Source organism: Puma concolor, chromosome D3, assembly GCF_028749965.1.
Source record: "Puma concolor isolate L17-30 chromosome D3, mPumCon1.1.hap2, whole genome shotgun sequence".
Taxonomy (NCBI): Eukaryota; Metazoa; Chordata; class Mammalia; order Carnivora; family Felidae; genus Puma; species Puma concolor.
In genome coordinates, this window is record NC_141678.1 from 93,963,813 (window position 1) to 93,990,059 (window position 26,247).

The 26,247-nt window shown below is 55.6% G+C and overlaps 2 protein-coding genes and 1 long non-coding RNA gene across 4 annotated transcripts in view; 1 reads left to right on the forward strand and 2 right to left on the reverse strand.

Annotated features, from left to right (window-relative positions):
* The window catches only part of LOC147575713 (uncharacterized), a 60,363-nt gene that overhangs the window by 20,606 nt on the left and 13,510 nt on the right, over positions 1 to 26,247 (reverse strand). The gene's annotated exons all lie outside the window — the stretch shown is intronic.
* On the reverse strand, positions 974 to 3,336 carry LOC147575714 (uncharacterized). The gene is made up of 2 exons (XR_015242771.1): positions 2,718 to 3,336; positions 974 to 2,137 (listed from the first exon to the last, which is right to left on the reverse strand). It is a non-coding gene; the product is annotated as an uncharacterized LOC147575714 (long non-coding RNA).
* Positions 4,308 to 24,348, forward strand: SALL3 (spalt like transcription factor 3). Of its 2 annotated transcripts, XM_086683261.1 has the most exons (4): positions 4,311 to 4,789; positions 16,040 to 18,976; positions 19,193 to 19,533; positions 21,326 to 24,348. In XM_086683261.1, exons 1-4 carry the CDS (start codon positions 4,708 to 4,710, stop codon positions 21,755 to 21,757), a joined length of 3,792 nt encoding a protein of 1,263 aa, XP_086539387.1. In that variant the 5' UTR covers positions 4,311 to 4,707; the 3' UTR covers positions 21,758 to 24,348. The 2 variants fall into 2 exon arrangements, with proteins under 2 accessions (XP_086539386.1, XP_086539387.1); XM_086683260.1 differs by having other exon boundaries at positions 4,308 to 4,789; positions 16,040 to 19,533.

Consider the following 26,247-nt stretch of genomic DNA (forward strand, 5'->3'; position numbering starts at 1 on the left):
GATGCTCCTGGCTGCCATCTATTAAAAATTCCGACGTGTTTACCTCAATAGCTTTGAAAGCCAAGAGGGGGCCGGCAGGAGCTGAGTGGAATGTGGGTGAGGCGGGTGGTCCTGTGTTGGTTTATTTAAGGAGAACATTTCTTTTAAAGGGGAAACCTCTCTTCAAGTGGGTGGACAAAAAGCTTGGAAAAAGCATTTTCAAAAAGCCATAAATATAATTTGGGGCTACGTGTTTCCTAGCGCCCCCCACAATGTAACAGAAAAGCAACATCTTTATAATTGGCACTTGACATGCTGTTTGCGTTGGGCTTTGGTACACCAAGCACAGATTTCCTGTTGATGGAAACATTTATCATCGTGACTGCCCCAGAGTGGCAGGTGGTGTTATCAATTACCTCTTCTTACCAATAATAATATTAGTATGGTAATATCTTTGCTCAAGTGAGAACCAATTAGCGGTCACTTGTCACAGCATTAAAGACACAAAATCATGCTGAATTTAATGGCAAGGACCTAAGACAAAAGTTGGGGGTAGGGGAGGAACCGGAGAGAAGGCAGTGAAGGCCAGTGACAAGAACTTTGATGGGGGGGGTGTCGGGGGGGGGGGGATGAAAGGAGACAGAAAATAAAGCTCTGATACTTGAATTCTTCTTCTGTAGGGAGTGGCCGGGGAAACGCGCCCAGGATAAAGCACCAACTGTCCCTTAGGTAAAAGTATGCTGTGTGGATGGACACCCAGGTACCTTCAGTAAAGTGGGATGTGAAAACAGAACCCTTCAACCTCCCGTGTGAAGTCCAGCTTGCAGACAGGCTTTCTGTTTCATCTGAATAAGTGGGACAAATTAAATCAAACATCTAATTACATGTTCCACTAATGTAAAATCTACAGTATTAATTTGTAAATAATATTATTTAAGCAGACAAAACAATAATGTGTCGCCTCCTAAGACGAAAAGAACATTGCAAGAGGAAAGACGACGAACAAATTAGATTTAATTACAGAGAAGAAAAGCAACTTTGGTTTCTGCAACAGTGTTTAGGTATCACAATATTTTAATGGGCAGTGGTCATGTGACGGTAGGCATGTGCGTTCGGCACGCAGGAGTCGCGCCCGCACCTCGGGTGCACATTTCCGTGGCTGCCTTTAATCCAGGCGCGACTGGAGGATAATCCTGTCGCTCATTTCTGAAAATATGCTGTTGACACGCTGTCACCTCGCAATAAATCTACTGTTGTGACTCAAGCTTAAGATGCATGTGCTTTCATTAAAACTTGCTGCACTGAATAAAAACCATTAAAGAAAAGTGTAAGATCTGCGGAGGGAAGCCAGGAAGGCAGAGCAGGTAAGAGAGGAGGTAATGCGCCTGTTGCTTTGCACCTTAAAAAAAAAAAAAAATCATAGATCTTGTTTGCCCCGTCGGTGTTTGCAAGGCGGCGCCAGATTCACTGATGTGCACTTTTGGCGAGAAATTTGCGCAGGTTCCCATTTTTCATAACCCGCCCCCCCCCCAACCCTCTCGTCCACGTCTGCTCGATTTTCTCAACGAAATCCCCGAGCAGGGCGCGCGGAGGGCGGCGTGGAGCCTGCGACTTCACGCAGCCCACTGCACCCTGCGCACCGGGGCGGGGACCCGAGCCCACCGCGGGCGGGCAGGTCGGGCCGGCGCAGCTCCGGGTCCTGCGTCGGCTCCCCGCGTGAGCGCCACTGTGTCCACCACGGCGCCGAGCGCAGCCCGCTGCGTCTTCCCCCTTGCAAAGCTCTGCACGACTTGCGCGACGCCTCTGCAATCCGAGGGCTAGCTTCTTACAGATAAAGGGCCGGGGTCCCAGATTCGCCTCCACTGGAGGGACCTAAAAGATCCTCTCCAAGACCACACCTCGTAGAAAATGCAGAGCAAGTTGACAAAATTAAAACAGTCGCGTTCGGAAGTCCCAGGAAGACCTAGGGACATCCTGCCCGTGTGCGGGGGAGAGGCTGGGGGCAGGGGGCGGCGGACAGAAAAGGTGGGGGGCGGCGCGCGCAAAGCAGCCCAAAGAGGAGGCGAGGGTGCTGTGGGGGCCAGCAGGCTGCGGGGGAGCCGGGCTCGGGCTTCCTCTGAAAGGCTTCGGACGCTGCGGGAGCCTACGTTTGCCGCTGCTTCTTAAAGTGTGGGTTTTTAAAAAGAGGGAAAGAAAGAGAGAATTAACCGGGTCACAAAAAGCAGTGCACCTTTAACCAGGGGTCCGACCCACCGAGGATTGTTCCGAGTTTTGCTCCTCTGGAAACACGGCACCGAAATCCACCTTTCTGCCGCGGCTTTGCAACTTCCCCCAAGTCTTGCCGGTCCTGCGAATTCTGCCAGAAACTTCCATCCGCCACAACCGCTCACCCCCACCCCCCAACACGCTCCCTTCCTCTCCCCCGCCCCCGCTTCCCTCTGCCCAGCTAAGTTCCCGGCCCGCTCGCCCCAAAGCCCAGGCTGCAGGCTGCAAACTTTTCACCGCCTAGCGCCAGTGCCGGATGCTAGAGCGTCCCCGAAATGCTCCAAGCATTTGCCAAAGTTCACAGGGTAACGGCGACGGGCGGCCGCCTCCCCCCAACGGCTTAACCAGAGAATTGTGGTGTGGGGCACACAGCCCCGGACTTCAAACATCTTTTATGTGCCTTTTTATTCTTTTCAAAACCAGAATCACCCAGATGAATATGCCTGCCACTAAGAAGCAAAAACAAAACCAACCTTAAAGGTTTTTGCTTTTTGCTTTTTTTGGAGGGGGAGACAAATGTGGCGGCGGGGGCTGTTTGGAGACGATTCGGACCCGCGCGCTTCCTTCCTCCGAATGATTTTCCTCCAGCTCAAAGCTGTTGCTTCGTGAAACTTACACAATTAGAGTCGGGAGAGAGAACGCAGGCTGGGAAGGGAGAAGATTCTAGAACGGAAAAGAAGCCTGCGGAGAGCTGGGCGAGCCGCGCAGGGTCGGGGTCCGTCCCGTGGAGGAGGGGGGTTCCCGCAGCCAGGAGCGCCCCACCCCCAGCCACGCGAGGAGCTGCAGCCCTCCTGGCGCTCGGAGCTGGAGAGTCACCGCCTGCTCCCTCCCCCGCCCCCCCCCCCCCCAGCGCACGACACCGGGGAGGCCATCTGTGCCAAAGCTTCGTACCACACAGGGCCACTTGAGAGGACAAAAATAAGAAATTTGGGAAATGAAAAAAGACAAACTGGGACCAGGGGCAGCGCGCGCGCGCGCGCGCGGCGGCGCCAGGGCCTGGGGCACATCCTGGTGGCCGCTCGGGGACCGAGGACACGCGCGAGAGTGAGCACGCGGGAGTGGGCGAGGGCGCGTGTGCACGGGGAGGGCGGGGTGCGCGCGCGGCGCCAGGGCGCGTGCGTGTGAGCGCGGACGAAGGGTGGGCGAGTGTGCGGGAGCGCGCCGCGCCGGCCGCCCGAGGGTGCGGGGCCAGGCCCGACGCGCGCGACCCTCTCACCTGCACCCACCCACCCACCCCACCCCCCGCCGCAAATCACCCCCGAAAGTCCTAGAACGCAGCGGGCCGAGCGCGGCACTTCCCTGGACTCGGAACTTTGAGTCGCGCGGCCTCGGGGCACCTTGTGCCCCTGCCCGCTCCGCAGGCGCCCCGGCCCGGCACCCGTCGGGAAGGGGAGCCGGTGGGGGTAGAGGTGGGGGGGGGAGGGTGACACCGCGGCCCCGCCGTCCCCTCCCTCCCCTCCCTCCCCTTGGATTTCAGGAGCCGGTGGCAGCGGGGAGGCCCGGCGGGCGGGGCGGGCGCTCCGAGTCGGAGGGGCCCGGGGGGGGGGGGGGGCGGAGAGACAGGGGGACGCAGGGGAGGGGGGGCGCGGGGAGGGGAGAGGAGGGGAGGGGAGGAGCCGCGCGGCCCGCGCCGCTTCCGAACCGGAAAGTTGGTCTTGCCGAAGTCCCGCCACCCCGGCGTGCGCACTCCGCTCCGCTCCGGCCGCGAGCCTCCGAGCCGGGCCGGCCGCCGGGGGACCCCGCGGAGGGGACGCGAGCCCGGAGAGGAGAGCCGGTCCGCAGCCTGGGGCACCTGAGCCCGAGCGCGGCCGGCGCGCCGAGCGAGACCCGCCGCCGAGGAGCCGAGCCGGCCGGCCCTGCGCGCCCGGAGCGCAGGCGGCGCGGCGCCCGAGCGGGCCGGCGAGACAAAGACGCCCGGGCCGGAGCCCTGCCCGCGGCCGCTCGCTCCGGGAGGGGCGGCCGGGCGGCGGCGGCGGCGGCGGCGGCGGGGGGGGGGGGGCGCGCGCGGGGCGCGGGGCGGCGGCGCACACGCTCTATAAAGGGGCGAGCCCGGCGCGCCGGCGGAGACGGCGCCGCGCGGACGCCGCCAAAGTTTGCCGCCTGCGCCCCGGGCAGCGCGGCCGCCGCGCCCCGCGCCCCGCCGGCCCGGGCCCCGCGGAGCGATGTGAGCGCCGCCGCGCCGGGTCCCGCAGGCGCCCCTCGCCCCGCGCGGCCGCTAATTGCGAGCGCGGCCTCATTTGCATAGGCCGCCGGGGCCGCTGGAGGCCGGCCAATCGGCGCGGCCCGCCGCTAATGGCCATGCATTATTCACCAGCCTAATTGCTCAGCCCCATGCGCGGCCCGCGCAGCCGCCGCCGCCGCCGCCGCCGCCGCCCGCGCCCCGCGCCCCGCGCCCCGTGCCGTCCCCGCCGGCCGCCCCGCTGACGCCGATGCCCCGCGCGGGGCCCGCGCGCCGCTAGCAGCATGTCTCGGCGCAAGCAGGCCAAGCCCCAGCACCTCAAGTCGGACGAGGAGCTGCCGCCGCCGGACGGGGCTCCCGAGCACGGTGAGGGGCCGCGGGGGGTCGGGCCGGCGGGGCGCCGCGCGGGCTGGGGGAGCCGCCGGCCGCGGGGCCGGTGCGCGGTGCCCGGCCCCGGCGGGCCGGCCGCGGGGACCCGGGTCTTGCCCGGAGCGCGCGGCGCGGAGTTGCGGGCAAGTAAAGTTGGCTCGGCTGCCGGGAGTTGGGGCGCGGGCGCAGCGGGGCTCGGGGCCGGCTGGGGGTCGGAGCTGCCGGGGGAGGGAGGCAGTGGAGCGGGGGCGGGGGTGGGGGGGGGGGCGACGGGAGGTGAGCCCGCGCGCCGCAGCCTCCGCGCTAACCTCCGGGCTCCCCGGGTACGGACGCCGGGCCTGGCCTCGGCTACCGCGCGACCCCCGGGCCAGCGCGGCGGCGGTGGCGGCGGCGCGTCCCGGGCTCACCTCCCGCCGGACTCCGGGCCGGGGAGGCCGGCCGCCCGGGCAGCTTTGTTCGGTGCCGGGGCCCCGCGGCGTTGCGCGCTTGGAGGGGGACCGCCGACCCCGACCCCCCCCCCCAGCCGGCCCGCCCCCACCCCCCACCCCGCCCCGGCCCGCCGGCCTCGTGTGCCCCGAGGGCCGCGAAGCCTGCGGGGGCCCGGCCTTCCTCGTGGCCGCCCCGGGACTGAAGCCGGGCGAGCCCCGCCGCGGCCTGGGGGTGGTCCCTGCGCGCGGGGTGTGTGTGTGGGGGGGGCGGGGGAGACCCGGCTTCCCTCCGGCGGTGGCCGGGAGAGCGGGGGTCAGCGGCCGGGTGTCCCCGGGGGTGGCGCGGGGCTCGGGCTGCCCGGCTGGTCCGCTGGCCGCGGGGCCGGGCAGCCCGGACGCGGAGACGCGTCCTTGTGCCGCGAGCCCCGGGCCGTGCGCACGGAAACAAAAGGACAGAAAAGTTTATCACGCGGCGCCGGAAAGTTTGGCGACACGGGTGCGTGTCCGCGTCGGGAGCCGGCGGGCGGCGGGCGGCGGCCTCGCCCGGGTCTTTTTGTGGCCGTGGAGGTGGGGAGCCCCGCGTGCAGCCCGGGCACCCGAGATGAGAGCGGCAGATATGCTAAAAAGAAACGCTTGCATATGGTGGGTAGATTAGGGACAAAGAATCTTTTTGTCATGGAAATGGTTTTTTTTTTTGTTTTGTTTACTTCATCACATAGAATTTCTCACACTTGGTTTGTTTTGTATTGGCCTCAATGACTACATGATCAAATGAATGGATTTATTTCTGCCGAATGAGAAAGACAGTCTTTCCCTCAAAAGAACTACATTGCATCCCAGCGAGGAATTTTAAAGCTTTATTATTGTGGCTGCTGAATAGCTTAAACTCGGCTTTCACAGCCGCCCCAAAATGCAACAATGTAAATACTTCTCCGCTTTGTAGGCTCCTTATCAAAATGTGCACTGTCTCCTTCTATTAAAGCATATTTTAATTAATAGAGTAAAACCCCTCGTGTTTAACAATTAGCAAGCCGAGGCCCTGCTATTCATTTTTAATTCCACGTCAGAGCCGGGAGCCCGGTGAGCTGATAGTGTAAACACGTTGAGGGATGTGTAGCCCACATTCGAAAACCCAAGATGCAGCAAATTATTTACCAGTCCGCCTCTGGATCCTTGCCCTTACCCAGTTTATTCGGTGCTGAGACCTACTCAGGATTTTCACCCGTCGTCGTCCGATTAAAGTTTGTCAAGCTGGTGTTTTCCACCGTCGTTGGGAATTGTAGTCAAGACATTGCCACAGTTCCTGATCGTATTTTGCAACAGGCCAGAAATAGCCTGTCTGGGGCTGAGCCTTCCTCAAGTAGTGTGTTTCCTGGATTGTTTTAAGGGTACTTTGGGGGGAACTGTTTAAAAAAATAAGTTCTTTCTGATTTAATTATTCTGAACTGATTGTTGGTGGAGTATAAAAGATACTCTGTTCTCTGCTCACTCGAGGAATGCTCGCGGATGTATTAGTCTGTCGTGATCGTCGTGAGTAGGATATCGAAAATATTTTTCTTAAGGGAAATGCTGGTGAAAGCTCCCTTACTCCCAACATGAATCACATATCCTGGAAATTTTAATTTTGTCAAATGCGTTGGAAATAAACAGACCGTGCATGAAGTTAGAAGAGAGCCAAGTTAGTTTACAGGGTCGTGGAAACAAAGTAAATACTTCTTTTGTATCACTTTGGGCGTGACATGTTAATGAAAGCAGGAGATGCGGGAAGAAAAATGGAAGGTTATCGATAATGCAAATACACGCAGAATTCTCAGTGCGGTACAGGGGACGGCAGCAGGGCACAGCCATGTTAATTTACAGTAAAAAGAGTTTATTCCCCAAGAAAAGGATTTCCCAGGCTTTGGTGTTGAGGCAAGCAATGAAATGGTAGCAATCCAGAAATAGCTCCAGTGTTCCCCAAACCTGATCACCGTGGCAGAAAAGAAATATGACAACGTGTCTAAAAGGAGGAAAGGTAGTGATGGCCGATGGTAAGTTCTAGAGTGACCGTGTTGTAGAATTTTATTTTAAGGATGCCGGAGACTAAACGTTCCCTGTGATAACTGTCTTTTGAGACGGCAGATCATTTCATTCCTATTTGTGAATGTGATGCAGCCTCAGAATTCAGTTGAATGTGTGCCATCAATAGTGAAACCTTTTGAGCCAGCTGAATATTTTTCTTCTAAGAAAAATTAATTAAAACTTCTGCCGGAACAGCACGTATACCCCTACCGAGAACTTTAAGAAAGTGTGGTACCGCTGTCCTTTGTTGTATTAAATACATCCTAATAAAGATGTATATTTTATTGTCGTTACACGGAAAAGCTGTATTTAAGGAACAACAAAAGCGTGTTGTAATTTAAAACAATTTGCCATCCTGGATTTTGTTTGTTAGCACTAATTGTTTCAAAGTGTTTTTGTTTTCTGCCAACTTACACTCATATGGCTATCTTAAAAATCCTTTTAAATGTGGTGAGCATGTGATTGAAGAATTTACCAGTGGTATTCACAGACTGTGTTTAAACTAAGGGAAAGGAGGCCACCAGCCCTCGGTGAGGAGATCCTTTTTCTTTTATCTGTATATGCATGGTTTGCCTGGAGTGCTCCCCCAGCCCACTACACGCATTTACAATTCAGCATTCCAAAAGGAAACAATACAGAAGCCACTTTCTAACATTCGTAGGCAGATTGTTTTCTCTGAAACATGAAAGGTGAAAAGTAACTGAGGAGAGCGAGAGGAGGAAGGAAAAGAAGAATTTGCAAATATTTATCTTAAAAATAACATTTTAAAAACTTAACCTGTTTTAAAATGCCTAATTGGGTGGTCAACACAAAGCTCGCCAATTCCCACCTTCCAGAGAAAGAAGTGATTACGTGGCAGTTAGGGGTTTTTTATGTGCATTTAAAACTTCACAACACATGCATAATCCAGTATTTTTAGATCTGTTCAGAGCCACAAAAAGAAGGCAAGCTGATTATTGTTTGCATACACGATGATGGCAAAAGTGGGTCACATTTCATTTTCAACTGGAACCTCTGAGAGGGTTTGCCATTCGTGTCTAGGTAGCTCTGAGAATATCCCGGGGAAGTCAACGAAGATCCAGCCAGGGCGCCCGTTGTGTGCACTGAGCATTAGTAGGAGTTTAGCATTCTTAACTGTGAGAATTGACACAGGGGGTTTTGGTTTTGGTTTTGGTGGGTTTTTTTTTTTTTTTAAAGCAAAATAAGTCTTAGCTGCTAATGAGGTAATGCACTGTCTCTTAATGTGGCAAAGTAGCTCTAAGAAGGATACGTTTTGCATAATATTTATACAGCAGGAAGTTGTTTTTGTTCTGTTACTTTTTATTTTCCTACATGATTTGTAGACCAGTCTCCAGAATAAGACCAAAACATGCTAGGAAGATGAGACCCGGTCCCACTCACCCTGGGGCAGGTTGGAGTCGAGCACGGGGCGAGTTGTCACATGTGTAAAATCTGTGTAAAAATTGAGTGCTTTAATTCTGCCTTAGATACACTCTTACATTAAAAAAAAAAAAAAAAAAGTCCTGCTCTTAGATTTTTCTCTTGTCATTTGAACAGTTCTAGGACTTAAAATGCAGCTGTCAGTGTGGTTTCCAAGCAGACAAATAGCCCTAGTCATGTTACAGAAAGTGTAAAATATTAACCGAAATAATGAAATGCCGTAATGGGCTCTATTTATGTTAGAGATTAAGATTGATCTGTTGGTTAATTAAAGGGGACCTCCTCGCCTCGGCGGAAGTGTCCACCGGAGACCTGATGGCACCACTGTGGTGTCTGAATCTTGTCCTCCGTGGGCCTGTCTTTTCCAGTCGGCCCCGGTCTGCTCAGGCTGCCTCTGCGGCCCGCTCCCCGCTCCACCAGCCGGGCCCCGGGAAGGCAGGGCTGCGGAGTGTGGGGCCCTGGCTCTCCCCGAAGGTGGGTAGTTAGAGGCGCCGTGACAGGCCTTGCTGATTTAACCTTTGCCTGCTTTGCCCTGCCAGGGGTGGCCACTAGATGTCAAGCTCATAATACAATTAGTGCATCTGTGCTGTTGACCTTGGCAGCCGGACTCAACACTGTTCTATTAAGTGTTAACACTGAGTCTGAGAGTTAACTGGAGACCCGCGAGCCTGCTCCGTGCTGCCCGGCTTATCGAATGCCCATCTCCTCCGGCACAAGTGTTTATAGTTCTTAAAGAAGAGAGGACGGTTTCCTTTTGTTCGGCCGTTCCGTCTTGAACTGTGTAATTAACCCTGCAGGTGCCGTGGCACTTCGTCTGAATCCGTGGGCCTCCCTGGGCCCCCTCTCGCGAGGCGGCGCCGTTTGCTAATTCCGTCGTGTGGCTCTGTACGTGCAGAGCCGCCGGCCTCAACGACCCAGGGCGCTGGTTTTTCCCAGATGGCCTTTGGCATATGTGGAAAGCCGTAAGGTGCCGACAGATCACGGAAATGATTTAATAACCCAACCCCGGGTGCGGGGCGGCTGCACCCAGCGCGTCGGAGCCCTGCTCCCGGACACAGTGCACTGATGCTTCTCCAGGGCTGCTGAGACCCAGGTGTGTCTGCATCTACGGGGTCTCGCTCACTTCTGGCTCCTGCGTGTGTGGGCTACTCCCGAGGAGGCGTGCCGGTCACGTGTGGCTCTACACCGTGCTCGTCTTCCCCAGAAGTGACCCCACACGAACCTTGTCTGCCCCCCTCACCAGGCTTTGGGTGACCTGGGTCGCCCGGGTGCCGTATGTCGGGAGTCGTTGCCGTGTGGGCACGGGCCGGACCATCCGGAGGCAGCGGCCGCTGTGCGACCCCCACAGCGTAGCAGACACCTTCGTGTTGCGCGAGGCGTCCAAGCCGAGGTCGGGCCGCGTGTGTGGCTGCACTCCACCTGCGCGACTCCATAAGGGGAACCGTGTCTCCCCCCCCCCCCCCCCCATGAGAAACTGCAGAGGTTTGAAGCAGAGGACGTTTGGTGACTGTGCCACAGGTGGTCCTTACTTAACAAATTTGAGATGTGGGCCACTGAGGCGACAGAAGCCCGCGCGCGGGTCAGTGCTGGCGTTCAGCATAACCAGAGCGCCCCCCACTGTTCAGCTCCATGTGCACAAGCTCGGAGGTCCGGGGAAAAGGACAAAATTTTTCTATTGCGTCTGGAATTTCTTCTACATTGTTAAACACAGTAGGGGTCTCTATTTGTCCCCTCCTGTTTCGCAGCTTGGGCTCAGTGTGTGATAATTCATCTTTCTTTATGGGATTCAAAGCTATCATAAGGAGTTAAAAAGAATTAATCTGCAAGAAAAGAAGTGTCTTCTAACAATTCAGGAAAACTTGAAAAATGCTTTCTAGATTTTTAAGGGGTGGTAAAGGCAAATGAGAAAGTACTTTTTCCTTTCCCGAAGGCCCACGTGGCATTTTATGGTTCCCAGTTAAAGTGGAGAAGTTAACATCCCTTTCCCGGCACTGAACGATGCTTTTGTTAATGGCAGAGAATTAAAAGTGGGTAGCAGAAGCGTAGCAGGACGAACGTGGGCATCTGGGGTTGGTAACCAAAATTATAACCCCCTGTTTACCACGTGTTTGCATTGGGCAGCTTATTTAGTAGGTACTGTGCTCCTGCAAAGAGAAAACCGAAGAGCCCTGCCGGGAACCACGTTTGAAATAGAGGGAAGCTCAGATATTCTTAAATCTGTCGCCACAGTGCTTCTCACTTGTGGCTCTGAGAAGATGGTCGCGAGTGTGGGTTCTCTGCCTGTCATCCGCCACCTCGGCCCTCAGAAGACTGTCAGACACTTTCAGGCAGTGGAAACACGGTACGCGTTGTGTAACAGCAGGCATTAAAACTGAGAATAATGAAACGGTTTGGGGGGTTCCTTTCCCGTCGAGGGATCTGTGCCTGACAACGGAAACCTTTCTCGTAAGGAATCCCCGTGTGTTTTATTTTTAAGATTGGTGTGGTAGGGGTTCTTTTGTTAGAGGCTTTCTTTAAAAGGCTGCGGGACCTATTTTCCTTCTGTAGACCCGAGCAACGCAGAACTTGCTCGAGAACATTCGAACAGTGAATGAAAGCCCCCAAATCCTTCAGTATAAGTAGCAAGTGTGGGGATGGCTGTGAACTAATTATGCATTTCCTCTCGTAAACTGAAGCAGCTTTATTTTTCAGCCCCTGTTCTCCCTCCCTCCCCCGACCGCGTTCAGGAGAACCGGTTCAGCCTTAAAGCTCCAGCGCCCAGCTTGAAGCCACGGCCGGTACATGTCTGACCAAGGCCCAAGGAGAGTTTTCCCGGAACAGCCTCTTCCTCACAGGGCCTGCCGCGGGGTCCAGCATTCGCTCTGGGCACCTTCGGGAGCAGCCTCGACCAAACCCTCTTGTTGCCCAGGATGGGGGGGACGCCCTTGGTGGCTGGCGAAGGGGTCAGCGGCTGTCTTCCCTCCCTGTGGTCTGGCCCCTGCCCTGTACATGCCTGCCTCAGCCCGGCCTGTTTACAGCCCGAAGTCTCTCCAGCCTTGAACAGGCAGGATGCAGAAAATAAATTACTTTGGCAGTAGCGGTGATGATTATAATGCTGGGTTTTCAGTCCCCTCTCTTAAGAAAGAAAGCATTTCTGGGGCGCCTGGGTGGCTCAGTTGGTTGGGCGTCTGACTGTATCTCAGGTCGAATCTCGCGCTCTGTGAGTTCAAGCCCCACGTCAGGCTCCGTATCTGTCTCTCGGAGCCTGTTTCGATTCTGTGCCTGCGATTCTGTGCCTGCCGTCTGACTCTCTCCTGTCCGTTGCCTGTGCCAAAAAAGTAAATAAAGGCTAAAAAAAAAAAATTTAAAAAAAAAAAAAAATAAATAAAAATAAAAAAAAAAAAAAAAAAAAAAAAAAAAAAAAAGAAAGAAAGCATTTCTAATTGCTCTGGAAGTAAATCACACACTCTTGTATCCTTGTACTATTGTTACACCGGCTCGCTGACACAGTTTTACCTTGAAATAAAAATTTGTAGCCGTGTTAAATGATGGATGTCATAACTTCTCTTTGTGAAATACGAAGGCCAATGTCAGACGTAAATTAAAGCACCAGCACGGCTGCATGCGTGTGCATCCGACATAGAATTGGCTTAAAACAGTGGCGGGGTTAAAGGGCGTTAGAAGTTGTATAAATTGGGAGCTGCATTCAGATTTTCCCTTTAAAAAAAAGAGCACTGCCATCTCGGCACGGACGCACTTAATCACCGGAATGAGAAGCGCTGTCAAAGCAAGTTATAACAACTTCCTTTGTGTCGCCCTCTCTTGTGAGCGCATCAGAAGTTGGTGGCCTCACTCTGCACTTAACCTGGGAGTCGCAGTGCGCCTAGAAGCTCGGCTCCGGGGAGGCTCCTCCCCAGCGAAGTCCCTTGAAGGCTCCTTGCTGCTGTTGAACAACATTCCTAAGGCGCACGGGCCCAGAGTGCAAATCCGTAGTGAAATAGTAGAGTTTTCATCCGTATGCACCCTAGTCCAGACTCTCGCGGAACGTGTGGCCCCCTGTGACTTTGAGGGAGTGCTAATCACGTTCAGAGTTTGATGGCGAAGACCGATCACGCTGTATTTGTACAAACCCCAATTAAAAAAAAGAAATACGTGGAGATTCTAAAATTATTTGCCCCACGAGAAACCCCAGTTATGTTGAATTTTTTTCCTTCGTTAACTGTAGTTTTTAAATTATGTTTCGGTTAAAAGGCAAATTCATTATGAAACTTTGCTCATAAGATCCAGCAGTGGTCTGTCCTGTCAGGTTCATTAACATAATGAACTGTTAGCAGGCCCAAATGGCCAGAATTGGCATTTTTACGCGGTTCCCCCCCCCCCCCTCAGGTTTGCTCTCCTTCCTCAATTTTAAAGGAATACGTGGAAGGTCATTCTACTTTGACAGGAGTATTTTCACTATGTTTAGGGGTTTATCGTTTATACTTGCATTAAACACACTGGCTATTCTTTGGTAGAAAGTGCTGGAATGCCCTGTGCACAGGTCGTGCAGCTGGGAGACACTTGTGGCCTTTGCAGACCTGCCCGGGGAGGAGGAAGTTCCCCGGGACAACACGTCCTAAGTTCCCTGAATTTGGACACGAACCCTCAAAGTCCCAGCATGTGAGAAACCCATGGAAACATTGAAAAGTTATCTTTAAAGTAGATAGAGATGTGCTTGGGTCACTTAAGCTCTGAGAAAAGCGCGGTGTGAAAACAAAAGCGGTATTTCTGTATTTCACGTGTTTGTTACTCAGAAAACCTGGGAAATGTTCATTTGTAAGGTATCATTTGTTTACAGCTAAGTGAGTCAATTTTTCCAACACTGAGCACACCCTCCATTGGCCTAATTTTAAGCACTTACTCAGTGAATTGCCCCCGACACGTAATCCCCTTAAAGAAAAAGCCTGCTTTGAATACGATGTACAGCGTTTAATTGTATGCAGTATTGGGTGTTTATGCCATGTGGATGCTTTTGTACACCCGCCCTGTGAGTTACACGTCTTATCTCCTCTGAGGAGTTAAAGGTAGGAAATGTGTCCACAAATTAGCAACATCTAATTTCTTGATATTTTTCTAAAGTATTAAAATAACAACCTTTGGGAGATCACGCCAAGCCTTTTAATCTCCTAGCTTTAAAACGCTGACAAGAACTTGGAGAAATGTTCTCTGCGTTTCGTTAGAATAGTTACGATCTACCGTGACAGTTGATTCCAGCTTGATTACTCAAGGTATCGGGGACGGTTTACCCGAAGATCTTAGGCTTTTTTTCTTTTTTTGTCCCGTTCCATAACCTTAGCGTGCTTAAAATTAGATTTTGCATACATTGAGCAAAGTTAAATGCTGCGAGTATTTATTTTGCTAATGTGCCTACCCGCAGTACCAGTCAGCTGTGTCTTTGCTCCCAGCCACACTCCACCTCATTACAGACACCTATTACGCTCCTTCCGCATACAGTAATGAGCCTTCCTGCAGCCCGGTCTTCGGCGCTGAATTTGGTTTAAGAGTGTAGCACGTCTTTATGGACTACTGGCTCTGCCTCCTCTCCCCCTTTCAGATGGCTCAGCCAGTAAAGAAAATGCTAATTGAACCCCGCCAATAATTTTTTTAAAGGCGTGTATAAATTAACCTGGAAATAACGGCCTCGTGGAGGCCAGCTGCCTGGCCTCAAAAAATATTTTTGTTTTCTTTTCCAGGAGAGGGACTAAATGTTTTTGACAGGATGTTTCTTTAAAAAATAGATTTCTCTACTAAAACCAGTGCCAGATTATTCTTTTTTCCAAAACCCAAAAAGAAGAAACACGGAGAGGTCTCAGCAGACACGTTGGTTGAACGTGACAACGGCCACTTGTTTCCGGGGACACAGGACACAAACTTGAGGACGTTTTGCTCTCCTCCTCCGCTTAGCACGATTACAAAGAGCTGATTGGCAACTGTCATTTGTGTCTGTTCCAACCGATGGGTGGCTGTCGCTCCATCTGTAAGTTGACGAAGAGCAGTTCTGAGTCCGTGACGCGTAGGCCAGCGCCTCGAGCCCGAGTCATAGCTGTGCGGTTCCCTTTCGTCCCGGCTGCCCCCAAACCGGGAGCTAGCAGCGTCCCTGCGTGCCGATGCCTCGCTCCTGTGTAGCTATTTATTTGATCAGGTGTGAATTAGAATTGTTCATTAAACATGGTTGTTATTCGGCACAAGAGGGTCCGGGGAGTCAGGAAGTAGCTGAGTACAACAGTAATTAAACATGTGTAGCCAATTAGAGGGTTCTCCACTATGGCACAAGCATATAATTTGCAAAGTCTTTCTATGAGACTAGATGAAAATAGGTACAAAAAGTGTGTCTGACTACAACATTCTCATGTTAAACACGTCAACATGAATGAACTTTAAATATATAATTTCTAGTTTGTTAACAAACCACCGAACTCTATTGGCTGATCACGGCAACGTGTAATTTTGGTTCATTTCGCCAAGAAATATTGCATCTGACGGAGCCAATTAATTGTATTAAACATGATTAATTTTAGGCCCAGACTGTATCGATGATAGTCATTTGGCAAATCCTAAAATGCAGAAAGGTGCCCTATGTGTAAGGAAGGTACAAAGGCCAGGAAGATAACAGGATCGATCGGTCGATCGAGCCAGGAGGCAGGGAGGCGATTTTTCTGAGCAGAGGTGCTTATGTTCTCCCGGTTACGTTTACGGATGAAAGTATTCAGATGAAGTTTCATACACGAAATAAATAAACGCCCGCTGATTCGAAAGGTTCTAGAGAATCACATTAAATGTGTAATGTCTCCGTGCCGCGTAAAGACAATAAATCTCGGGCCCGGCCCTGCCAGAGTCACGGCGGCGGGCTCCCCTGTCAGGTGCTGACGTGAGTTTGAAAGGTTACGGATTAGTTTAGCGATGTTAAGTGAACTGGCAAAGGCATCTCTAATTTTGCTGGAAATGAGGAAGCCCGATGGTAGGGGGGAATCCTAATGAGCCCATCGAAAGCTGGCTTTGGACCCAACAGACAGGGTGGCTGCAGGTTGTATGAAAATATTGGAAATCAATGGCTTCTATGGAATTTCATTAGGAAGCAGTATCCACAATTGATAGAGCCTCATAATTTGATGGATTGTGCCGAGAAAATGATTAGCCAGCTAGAAAGAGTCATAGAACACACACTCTGGGACGTCAGGAACGTTGAAGTGGGGTAATTTGTACAAAATAAAAAATATTGATTTTACTTATGTGCGAAATTTTGCAATGGAGGTGGCTGTCTCGGGAGCCTCTGGCTGACGTAATCTCTTGGTTTTTGTAGCCGTCCCCGGGGACGGGGCCGACGACGGGGACAGCGGGAGCGAGGGCAGAAGCGGGAGCGAGGACACCAACGTCTGCGAGAAGTGCTGTGCGGAGTTCTTCAAGTGGACGGACTTCCTGGAGCACAAGAAGAGCTGCACCAAGAACCCGCTCGTGCTGATCGTGAATGAGGATGAGCCGGCACCGCCCTCCGAGGAGTTTCCGGAACCTTCCCCGGCCAGCTCTCCCAGCGACCGGACGGAGAGCGAGGCCGCGGAGGACCCGGCCCCCCCAGAGAACGGCGAGGGCGGTGAGGGGAGGGCCCCGGAGAAGGAGGAGGAGCCCATGGAAGCCGAGCCCTCTGGGGACAAGGGCTTCCCGAACCCGGGCCCCTCGCGCGCAGGGAAGCAGCCTCTACCTCAGATCCCCGAGCCAGCGCCGGTGGCCGCGTACAGCATGCCCAACACCAACGTGACGCTGGAGACCCTCCTGAGCACCAAGGTGGCCGTGGCGCAGTTCTCCCAGAACGCGAGGGCCGCGGGCGGCGTGGGGCCCGGCAGCGGGGTGACGGCGGTGGCCATCCCCATGATCCTGGAGCAGCTGATGGCGTTGCAGCAGCAGCAGATTCACCAGCTGCAGCTCATCGAGCAGATCCGCAGCCAGGTGGCCATGATGAACCGCCAGCCCCTGCGGCCGCCGCTGAACCCCGGGGCGGCCGCCGCGGCCCAGAGCACCCCGGTGCCGGCCGCCAGCCAGCTGCAAGGGCTGGCGGCCCACTCGGCCCTGCAGCTCTCTGCTGGGGCGCCCGCCGTGCCCGCCACCCCTGGCCCCGCCGCCCCGCCGGCGGCCTACGAGGGCCCCCAGCACCTGTCCCAGCCGGCCGCCGGGGCCAGCGCCCCGCACGTCCCCGGCGGCGGCCCTTCCGTCCCCGCCGAAGCCGGCGGGCCGGCGTCCTCCAGCGCGGCCCCCGCACCCGCCGCCCCGGCCTCCAGCGGCAGCGCGCAGCCGCAGAACGCCTCCACGCCCCCCGCCCTGGGGCCGGGGCCCCCCCTCAGCTCGGCCCCCAGCCTGCCAAACCCACTTCTACCTCAGACCTCCGCCGCCGCCGGCAGCGTCATCTTCCCCAACCCGCTGGTCAGCATCGCGGCCACCGCCAACGCGCTGGACCCCCTGTCCGCCCTCATGAAGCACCGCAAGGGCAAGCCCCCGAACGTGTCGGTGTTCGAGCCCAAGGCCAGCGCCGAGGACCCGTTCTTCAAGCACAAGTGCAGGTTCTGTGCCAAGGTGTTCGGGAGCGACAGCGCCCTGCAGATCCACCTGCGCTCCCACACGGGCGAGCGGCCCTTCAAGTGCAACGTCTGCGGCAACCGCTTCTCCACCAAGGGCAACCTGAAGGTGCACTTCCAGAGACACAAGGAAAAGTACCCGCACATCCAGATGAACCCCTACCCCGTCCCCGAGTACCTGGACAATGTGCCCACCTGCTCCGGGATCCCCTACGGGATGTCGCTGCCTCCAGAGAAGCCGGTGACCACCTGGCTGGACAGCAAGCCCGTGTTGCCCACGGTGCCCACGTCGGTCGGGCTGCAGCTCCCGCCCACCCTCCCTGGCGTCAGCGGCTACGCGGACTCCCCCAGCCTCACCCCTGCGAGCCGCTCCCCGCAGCGGCCCTCGCCCGCGTCCAGCGAGTGCACGTCCCTGTCCCCCGGCCTCAACAGCTCTGAGTCGGGCGTCCCCGGGACCGCCGAGTCCCCGCAGCCAGCGCTCAGCGGCTCCTCTCTGACCAAACCCGAGCCCGCGAGCCTGCCCGGCACCAACGGCAGGGCAGGGGACGTCCCCGCTGGCGGGCAGGTCTCCGCCGCGTCCGCGGCGGCCTCCGCCGCGCTGGCAGACGGCAGCATCTGCACGGGCCTCTGCAGCCCCGTGCTCCCAGCCGGCTCCGACCAGTTCAAGGCCAAGTTTCCCTTCGGGGGGCTGCTCGACTCCATGCAGACGTCCGAGACCTCGAAGCTCCAGCAGCTGGTGGAGAACATCGACAAGAAGATGACAGACCCCAACCAGTGCGTCATCTGCCACCGCGTGCTGAGCTGCCAGAGCGCCCTGAAGATGCATTACCGGACGCACACGGGGGAGAGGCCGTTCAAGTGCAAGATGTGCGGGCGCGCCTTCACCACCAAGGGCAACCTGAAGACGCACTTCGGGGTGCACCGGGCCAAGCCGCCCCTGCGGGTGCAGCACTCCTGCCCCATCTGCCAGAAGAAGTTCACCAACGCCGTGGTCCTGCAGCAGCACATCCGGATGCACATGGGCGGCCAGATCCCCAACACGCCGCTGCCCGACGGCTTCCCGGACGCCATGGACGCCGAGCTGCCCTACGACGACAAGGCCGCCGAGGCCCTGAGCGGCTACGACGACGACGCGGACGAGAACTCCATGGAGGACGACGCCGAGCCGCGGGAGCCGGCTGGCGACCCGCCCAAGCCGCTGCTGCCCTGCGCGGGCTCCTGCCCGCCCTCGCCCCCCTCCGTCATCTCCAGCATCGCCGCCCTGGAGAACCAGATGAAGATGATGGACCCGGCCGCGAGCTGCCCGCAGCTGGCCACCCTGAGGTCCGTGGAGAACGGGTCCGGGGACAGCGATCGCCTGAGCAACGACTCGTCGTCGGCCGCGGGCGACCTGGAGAGCCGGAGCGCGGGCAGCCCGGCCCTGTCGGAGTCCTCGTCCTCCACGCGTGCCCTGTCACCCATGAACAGCCACAGCGAGAGCTTGCACTCCAAGTCCCCGGGGCTCAGCGCCCAGGAGGAGCCGCAGGAAACGCCGCTAAAGACCGAGAGGCCGGACAGCCCCCCCGCCGCCCCAGAAAACGGAGGCGCGCTGGACCTCACGGCGGCCCAGCCCGGCCGGCCGGCCGTCAAGGAGGAGGCCCCCTTTAGCCTGCTGTTCCTGAGCAGAGATCGGGGTAAGTGTCCGGGCGCCGTGTGTGCCGTGTGCCGCAAGCCCTTCGCGTGCCGGAGCGCGTTGGAAATCCACCACCGCAGCCACACCAAGGAGCGCCCGTTCCTCTGTGCGCTCTGCGGCCGCGGCTGCTCCACTAGGGGGAATTTAAAGCAGCACTTGCTGACGCACGCGTTGAGCGCGCCGCGTCCTCAGTCATTTGACCCCGACTTTGCCCTAGGTCCCGGCCAGACCACCGCTAGCCTGGTCGCCGGCCCCGCGCCCGCCGCCATCAAAATGGAAGTGAACGGGCACAGCAGGGCCATCGCGCTGGGCGAGGGCCCGCCGCTGCCGGCCGCCGTGCAGGTGCCCCCCGGGCCCCCGGCCGTGATGGGCCCCGGCCTCGCGCCCATGCTGGCCCCCCCGCCGCGCCGGGCGCCCAAGCAGCACAACTGCCAGTCGTGCGGGAAGACCTTCTCGTCGGCCAGTGCCCTGCAGATCCACGAGCGCACGCACACCGGGGAGAAGCCCTTCGGCTGCACCATCTGCGGGAGGGCCTTCACCACCAAGGGCAACCTGAAGGTAAGGCGGGAGGCAGGGGCCGGCTGAGCACGGTGGTGGGGGGGGGGGGGGGGCTCAGCCGCCAAGGCTCCCCACCCACTTCAGGTGCTGCAGGCAGGGCCTCTGCTGTGATCCGGGGGACGGGGGGGGGGGTGGGGGGGTGGGGGGCAGAGGTGCTGGGGACCCCCCTCCAGTAGCGAGGCACATGCCCGTGTCGTGTTGCGTGTGCCTGTGTCTAGCGTGCACACGTGTTTGTGCGTGAACTTAGCGGGGGCATGCATATCATGAAGTGAAGGGCTGGCTTTTCAGTGCAGGCCCGACCCCCCGAGGGGCTGGAGGAGGCTGTGGGGGATGACCACACAGGGTAAGGGGGGGCTGGAGGAGGCTGTTGGGGGGGGTGACCACACGGGTTAAGGGGGGGGCTGGAGGAGGCTGTGGGGGGATTACCACATGGGGTGGGGGTGTAGCCTTTGGGGGGTGACCACACGGGGGGGGGCTGGAGGAGGCTGTTGGGGGGATGACCACATGGGGTGGGGGTGTAGCCTTTGGGGGGGTGACCACATGGGGTGGGGGTGTAGCCTTTGGGGGGTGACCACACGGTGGGGGCTGGAGGAGGCTGTTGGGGGGATGACCACATGGGGTGGGGGTGTAGCCTTTGGGGGGTGACCACATGGATGGGGCTTGAGGAGGCTGTTGGGGGGGTGACCACATGGGGTGGGGGTGCAGCCTTTGGGGGGTGACCACAGAGGAGTGGGGGGGGTTGGAGGAGGCTGTTGGGGTGACCACCGGGGGGGGGCTGGAGGAGGCTACTGGGGTGGTGACCACACGGGGTGGGGGCTGGCACAGGCTGTTGGGGGGATGACCACACGGGGTGGGGGGGGCTGGAGGAGGCTGTTGGGTTGACCACACGGCAGGTGGGACTTGCAGAGGCTCTTGGGGGGGGTGACCACACAAGCTTTGCTCTTGGGCAGCAGTCCCAAATGTGGTAGAACATGGCTTTTAAACACTCCCATAAGACACAAATAACAAATCCTGTGCAGAGGCCAGGCTTCGTCCTGGTTTTGTCCGTGGCTGCCAGCAGGGGCTGGGGGTATTTCGTGAGAAGCCTCCTGGCCTGACGGCCAGAGGGGAACAGCCCAGGGTAGTGCTCACGTTTTCAGGTGACCACACCATACACGTTCCATGGAAGGTGAAGTGTGGACAGGACATTAGATGAGTGTTTGTAGAGAAACACGCCTCTTTCTGTCCACGTCACAGGCCTGTCCGGGCTCCGGAGTCCTCTTCAGAGACTCTGGAAAGCTCCCCACCTGGGGCTGCTCCTTAGGGCTGGGACGTGAGCCACCTGAGGTCTGTCTCTGCTGGCCCCAGGTGCCCCTTCCACGTTTGGGAGAAAGCCACCAAACAGGCCTAGTGAAGCAGGAGTGCAAACACGGCGTCGCGGAGGCCAGGGGAGAGGACTGAGGGGCGGGGCTGTGTGCCCTCCGAGCTCTGGAGCCTTCCCGGGTGGCCTTCGTACCTTGTGGGGGAGTTACCCCGTCAAGCTCATCAGCTGAAAGAAACTCGAGAACGTATCGGCCAGTCTTGCTTTTTGTATTTCATAAAAAGAAATGTCACGCGTTAAAGTATAAGCCGCTCAGAAAAGCCCACCCAACAATGTTTGGTGTCCCCAGACCGATGCTCAGAGCGGGGAACAGAAGCCCAGTTCCGAAACCGTTGTGCTGGGTGTCTGGGTGACACATGGGAAGCATAGGATAGGCACGCACCTGCCTCCGTGCCGGGCTTACTTGTGCCTGTCTCCGTGTCTCCCACGCAGGTGCACATGGGCACACACATGTGGAACAATGCCCCCGCGAGGCGTGGCCGCCGCCTGTCAGTGGAAAACCCCATGGCTCTGCTAGGTGGCGACGCTCTGAAGTTTTCGGAAATGTTCCAGAAGGATCTGGCAGCACGAGCGATGAACGTTGACCCCAGCTTCTGGAACCAGTATGCCGCGGCTATCACAAACGGTCTCGCCATGAAGAACAACGAGATCTCTGTCATCCAGAATGGCGGCATTCCCCAGCTCCCAGTAAGTCTCGGCGGAAGTGCTATCCCCCCCCTGGGTTCCCTGACCGCTGGGATGGACAAAGCGCGCACCGGCGGTAGTCCGCCCATTGTGAGTCTGGACAAAGCAAACTCGGAAACGGCAGCCAGCCGTCCGTTCACGAGGTTTATCGAGGATAACAAGGAGATCGGTATTAATTAGCTGTGCGCGCAGCCTGGCCCGTCCCTCCGTCGCACGCGCACGCTGTCCAGCGCGACCGTCAGGCTGTGCAGCCGTGCGTCCGAGTTCTCCTTAAAATTTTACCCGTAGTAGAAAACGCGTTCACTGTGTGGCTGCTGGAAGGTTGTCTCGTAAGCTCTGCATGGTGAGCTGGACTGTTCTTGGGGACCCTGTAACCTCCTAAATACGCTTAAGTCAAAAAGAAGTCCTTGTAAAACCGCCTTGGGAATGGAAAGGGCTCACACCACACCCGGTTGGTTCCTCCCCGAACCTAATACCGTCCCCCTCCCCCCCCCCCCACCAGAGGAGAAAGGGGTCGCCTGTGCTGCTCCAGCGACACTCACTCGAAGGTTTTGTTCGAATTAGTTAGAAACTTGAACTCTGTTTTTAGACTATTAACTGAAAGATGTGGTCCGGTACCCCCAGCGCTGTGTCTTACGACAGTACCTTTGTCTGTAGTATTTATAATGTTAAGATTATGCGGGTAACAGATAATACAGCCCCAACTTTAAAGGAAGCTTTTGTACTGCAGAATACATCTGGCCATGTGATGATTTTTTTTTTAAAGCAGAATTTGTTTTACTATAAATAAGTGAGTTATTTCAATGCAGGCAAATTGTGAAGTTACACTGGGAAAGACGGCATGCTCTCGTGTGCAAGTACCTGTCAGTGACCACGCTTTTCTTCTGTTTCTTTCTTTTTTTTTTTTTTTAACTTAAATGTTTGTAGCTGCTATGTGGACAATTGTTCCCTAGTGTGGTCTGTAGCCCAGCGACTGGGAACAAGTTACAGACAAACGTCACCGTAAATTATTCACAACATTATAAGCAGTTGTGAGGAAATATTTCACATTATCAAAGCTGTACAATAAAAAGGTAATGTTTGTATAATGTGGTTGCAAACTCTTAATTTATACTATTGCACTTTTAGTATTTTGTATTAGAGAGGTTTGTCTATAATTTGAAAACTTAAAAAGATGTAAAGTATTTTATAAATAGTACTTTGGTTTAAGGAAAATGAAAAACTGTTACAGTTTCTTGTTTTGTCTTAAGGTCAAACAACATGAGAAATCTGTGCCACTGAGACAGAAAAGCCACCAGGATTTGTCTGTTCCTCAGTCAACTAGGGCCTGCCACTTCCTAAATTAAAATGATTTATTTAACTTTTCTACGAAGCCCGTTGAAAAGCCTGACCACCCCTGACACAGCTTTGATGAATTAATCATAGGCCCGTGGCACCGAAACGGCGGGAACTCACCTAGAGACCGCGTGGGTGCCATTTCAGTGTCCTCTCTTTTTTTCACACGCCCCGGACCAGATTTCCACCGCTCCCCGTGTGCAGTAAAGTGGGGAGAGATAGCAGAGGTCTGGCGGTGTCATCAGTGGTAACTGGGACCTTGTCTGAGTCCCGATTTATTTATTATCTTCTCAGATGAGAACAAAGCACAATGTCATCTAACTACTCAAAATCCAGCCTGAAGCTGCTGACGAGGTTTGAGTTGCTTGGCGCGAGGCAGGGCCCCGGGGCAGGGGGGGTGCTGGGCGGCGGGCGGGGTGGGCACCTGCGACGCCGCGGCCCGCCTTCTACCTCATTCTGTGCGTTGGGCGGCCTGTCCGGCCGCGTCCCTCCCGAGATGTCGCGGGCGGCTGGGTGGCGCTGGGGTCGTGCGCCCCGAAGAAGGGACCGGATGGCAGTGACTTCCCGGCTAACGTGGAGAAGTAGGACGATGTTCCCAGCACGACAACAGCCATAGAGTCAGGTCGTGACCTTGAACAGAAACAGGTGCGAAGACTCCTCATCAGCAGACTGAGCTGTTTCTTCCCGTCGGATGGAGCATGGTCCCCCCCTACCCCCGCCCAGCTCTGCTTCCCTCGGCCAGAGGGGCCATCCCTTCTCGGGAGACGGGGCGGGGGCCTCGGCCTGGCCACGTGGCACTACTGGCCTTCAGCGGTTGAATGTTTTTATTATTTATGTGTCCTCTTTGGTGTGAGTTTTGGGTTTTGGTTTTGGTTAGTAGTTGGTACCGTGTGATGCTCTCTCTTCTCCCAGAAGGATGTGTATATAACTTAAGGGAAAAGAAATGTAAAGTGTTGTAAATAAGATGGCTTGTGAAGGGACCGCGAGACGCGCCCCTGCGTCTTCAGGACCAGGCCGTCCCTCTCTGCGTGGTGAAGAGAGACACTATTTTTCTATTGCAGCACCATGTAGGGCCGGGGCCCCGGAGCCAGCCGGCGCTCTTACCAAGATCCAATATTTTTTATGATAAACCTGTGGCTCGACACATCTACTGATTGATATGGATGTCTTAGTCTAGGTGACTATTTTTGTCATATGGAAATGAATAAAATGCGGGATGTAATCTTATCTCTGAATCGCGTTCCTTGATTATTCAAATGGAAAAAAGTGGGACTTGGGGTTACGGTCGTTAATGGTGGATGTATATCCGTGGTGTTTCTCCGAGGAAAGTCAACGAGGGTTGACAGCTTAGATTTGAGCAATAGCTAAATGTATCTCAACTGGTCTTGAAATTTTTATTTTTCACTTTTTTCTAAAATAAAAATGCAACCTCCTAATTGTGGATTTTTTTTTACATCTGTGACGGAAGACGATGTGGTAGAAAACGCCTACCCGTTAGAGCCTTGGCGGTGGCCACGAATGACTACCCTCCCAACTGCCTTCCCATCCTCAACGCTGAGTGCCAGTGTTGGCTCTTGGGATCGCTTCACAAATACGCGGCTGTGCATCGAACCACATTGTAGGCGCGGGAAGGAAGGGGTGCGCGGTTCACGACACTGTGTGTCCACCACCAGCACCTTCGTCCGTTAGCTCCCGAGAGGGGATGTCTTTACCATAAAGGAAGCTTTACCTCCCCGGTAACATTTGAGAAGACGTAAAACTTTAAATAATTTAACAGCTCCTGGTTTCAACAGGCATGATGCATTTCTTTTTTCGATAACTACTGATAGCTAGAAATAGTTTTTGCCTGGGAGGTGGGGGGTCCTTGCAAAGCACGGGTGAGGACCCTAACCACCGAACTAACTGCCCAGGTCAGCCTCCCCAGCACAAAACCCTCCACCTTAGGGATGGACCCAGGCTGGTTTCAGTGCTGGGGTGGAAATTTTGAAACATGAGCCAAGTCAGACAGTAAATTCAGTTTGTGTTTTAAAACGGTGAAATAAAGGTTCCTGTATTTAAAATAATATAAATTACAATGCAGGGAAAACGTGATCTGCTTATTTTGAAAACATTTCTAGTGTAAAGCCAGGGGCGTTTCAGCTTAACAAGCCTGGGTTTTCGCTTGCTCCTGACGTCAGCTCCACGTGGAGCAGACCGCGCCTCAACCGTAAATGCCAACGACCCCTGAGAATTATTTATTTAAATATATTCCTATTCTGGGTTCATCACGGGAACCAGTAACGTTTCAAACTAATTAAAAAGTATTGCCGAAGGGCTAAAAAGCAATTGTTTCTAAACTCTGCGCTGTTTAATTTTATCCCCTCGGAAGCGAGAAGGCCGTGGCCCCCGCCTGCTGTTGCTTTGTGCGTGGCCGCCGCGGCCGGGCCCCGACCCCAGCTTCCCGAAGCCCCGACACACGTCAGGCCTATCTCCTCACTACCGGGCCACGTGCGCATCCCCAGCCCGACCATCTCCGGGTCGCCGTGTTTGTTGGCTGCCTGTCTGATGCCACGGAAGCCCGGAGGCCTCGCGGCTTTCCTCTGGTGCACGCTTGGAGCAGCGTGATCGTGTCACATACGTGCAGCCCCGTGGCCAGCCTGTCACCTGGCGAGCATGCCGGGCCTTTTGTGTTAAAATCCTGAGCCGGTTTGCTGATGACTGGTGCCGCAGTGGGAGCGGGCACTCGTCTCTTCCTCTGAAAGGCCTTCCCGCCGCCGCGCCTCGTGGAGAAACGCGCCCCGAGACGGTTCCGTTTAGCGGGTCGGTTGGCTGACTTCGGTCTACGGAACGTCCTGCACAAAGCGAGGGAGAACGTTAAATTACCCTTGTTGTTTTCGCCTCGCTGGGAAGTACTGGCGTTACTTGAGCGTCCTTCCCGCAGGGAGGACATTAAAATGCAACCGCCAGGCACGGTTCCCGTGGTGGCGCTCACACCTTTGTCCCCACTTGACAGGCGTGTGGCGTGTTGGCGCACCGGGCGGGGCCACGGCGAAGGGCACGGGGGCACCGGGCTGGGCCGACCCTCACACCCCGCTCCCTTTTCTGTACGCAGGGTAGAATTTGGTGGCATTAAAACCCTCTCCAGTTGTAAAATCAGGGTGGTTGGTTTGTCGTCGTTTGGAAAGAACTACCACTAATGTTTAGCTTCCTTTTTTCTCCCCAAATTCACTAGGCAAGTCTACAGTGTTTAGAGAGAGAGAAGATACAAATGATTACCTGAGAACATAAATATGAAAACTCTACTATAAACGACTTTGCTAAAGAAAATCCGTGGAATCATTTGTGGACCATGAAAA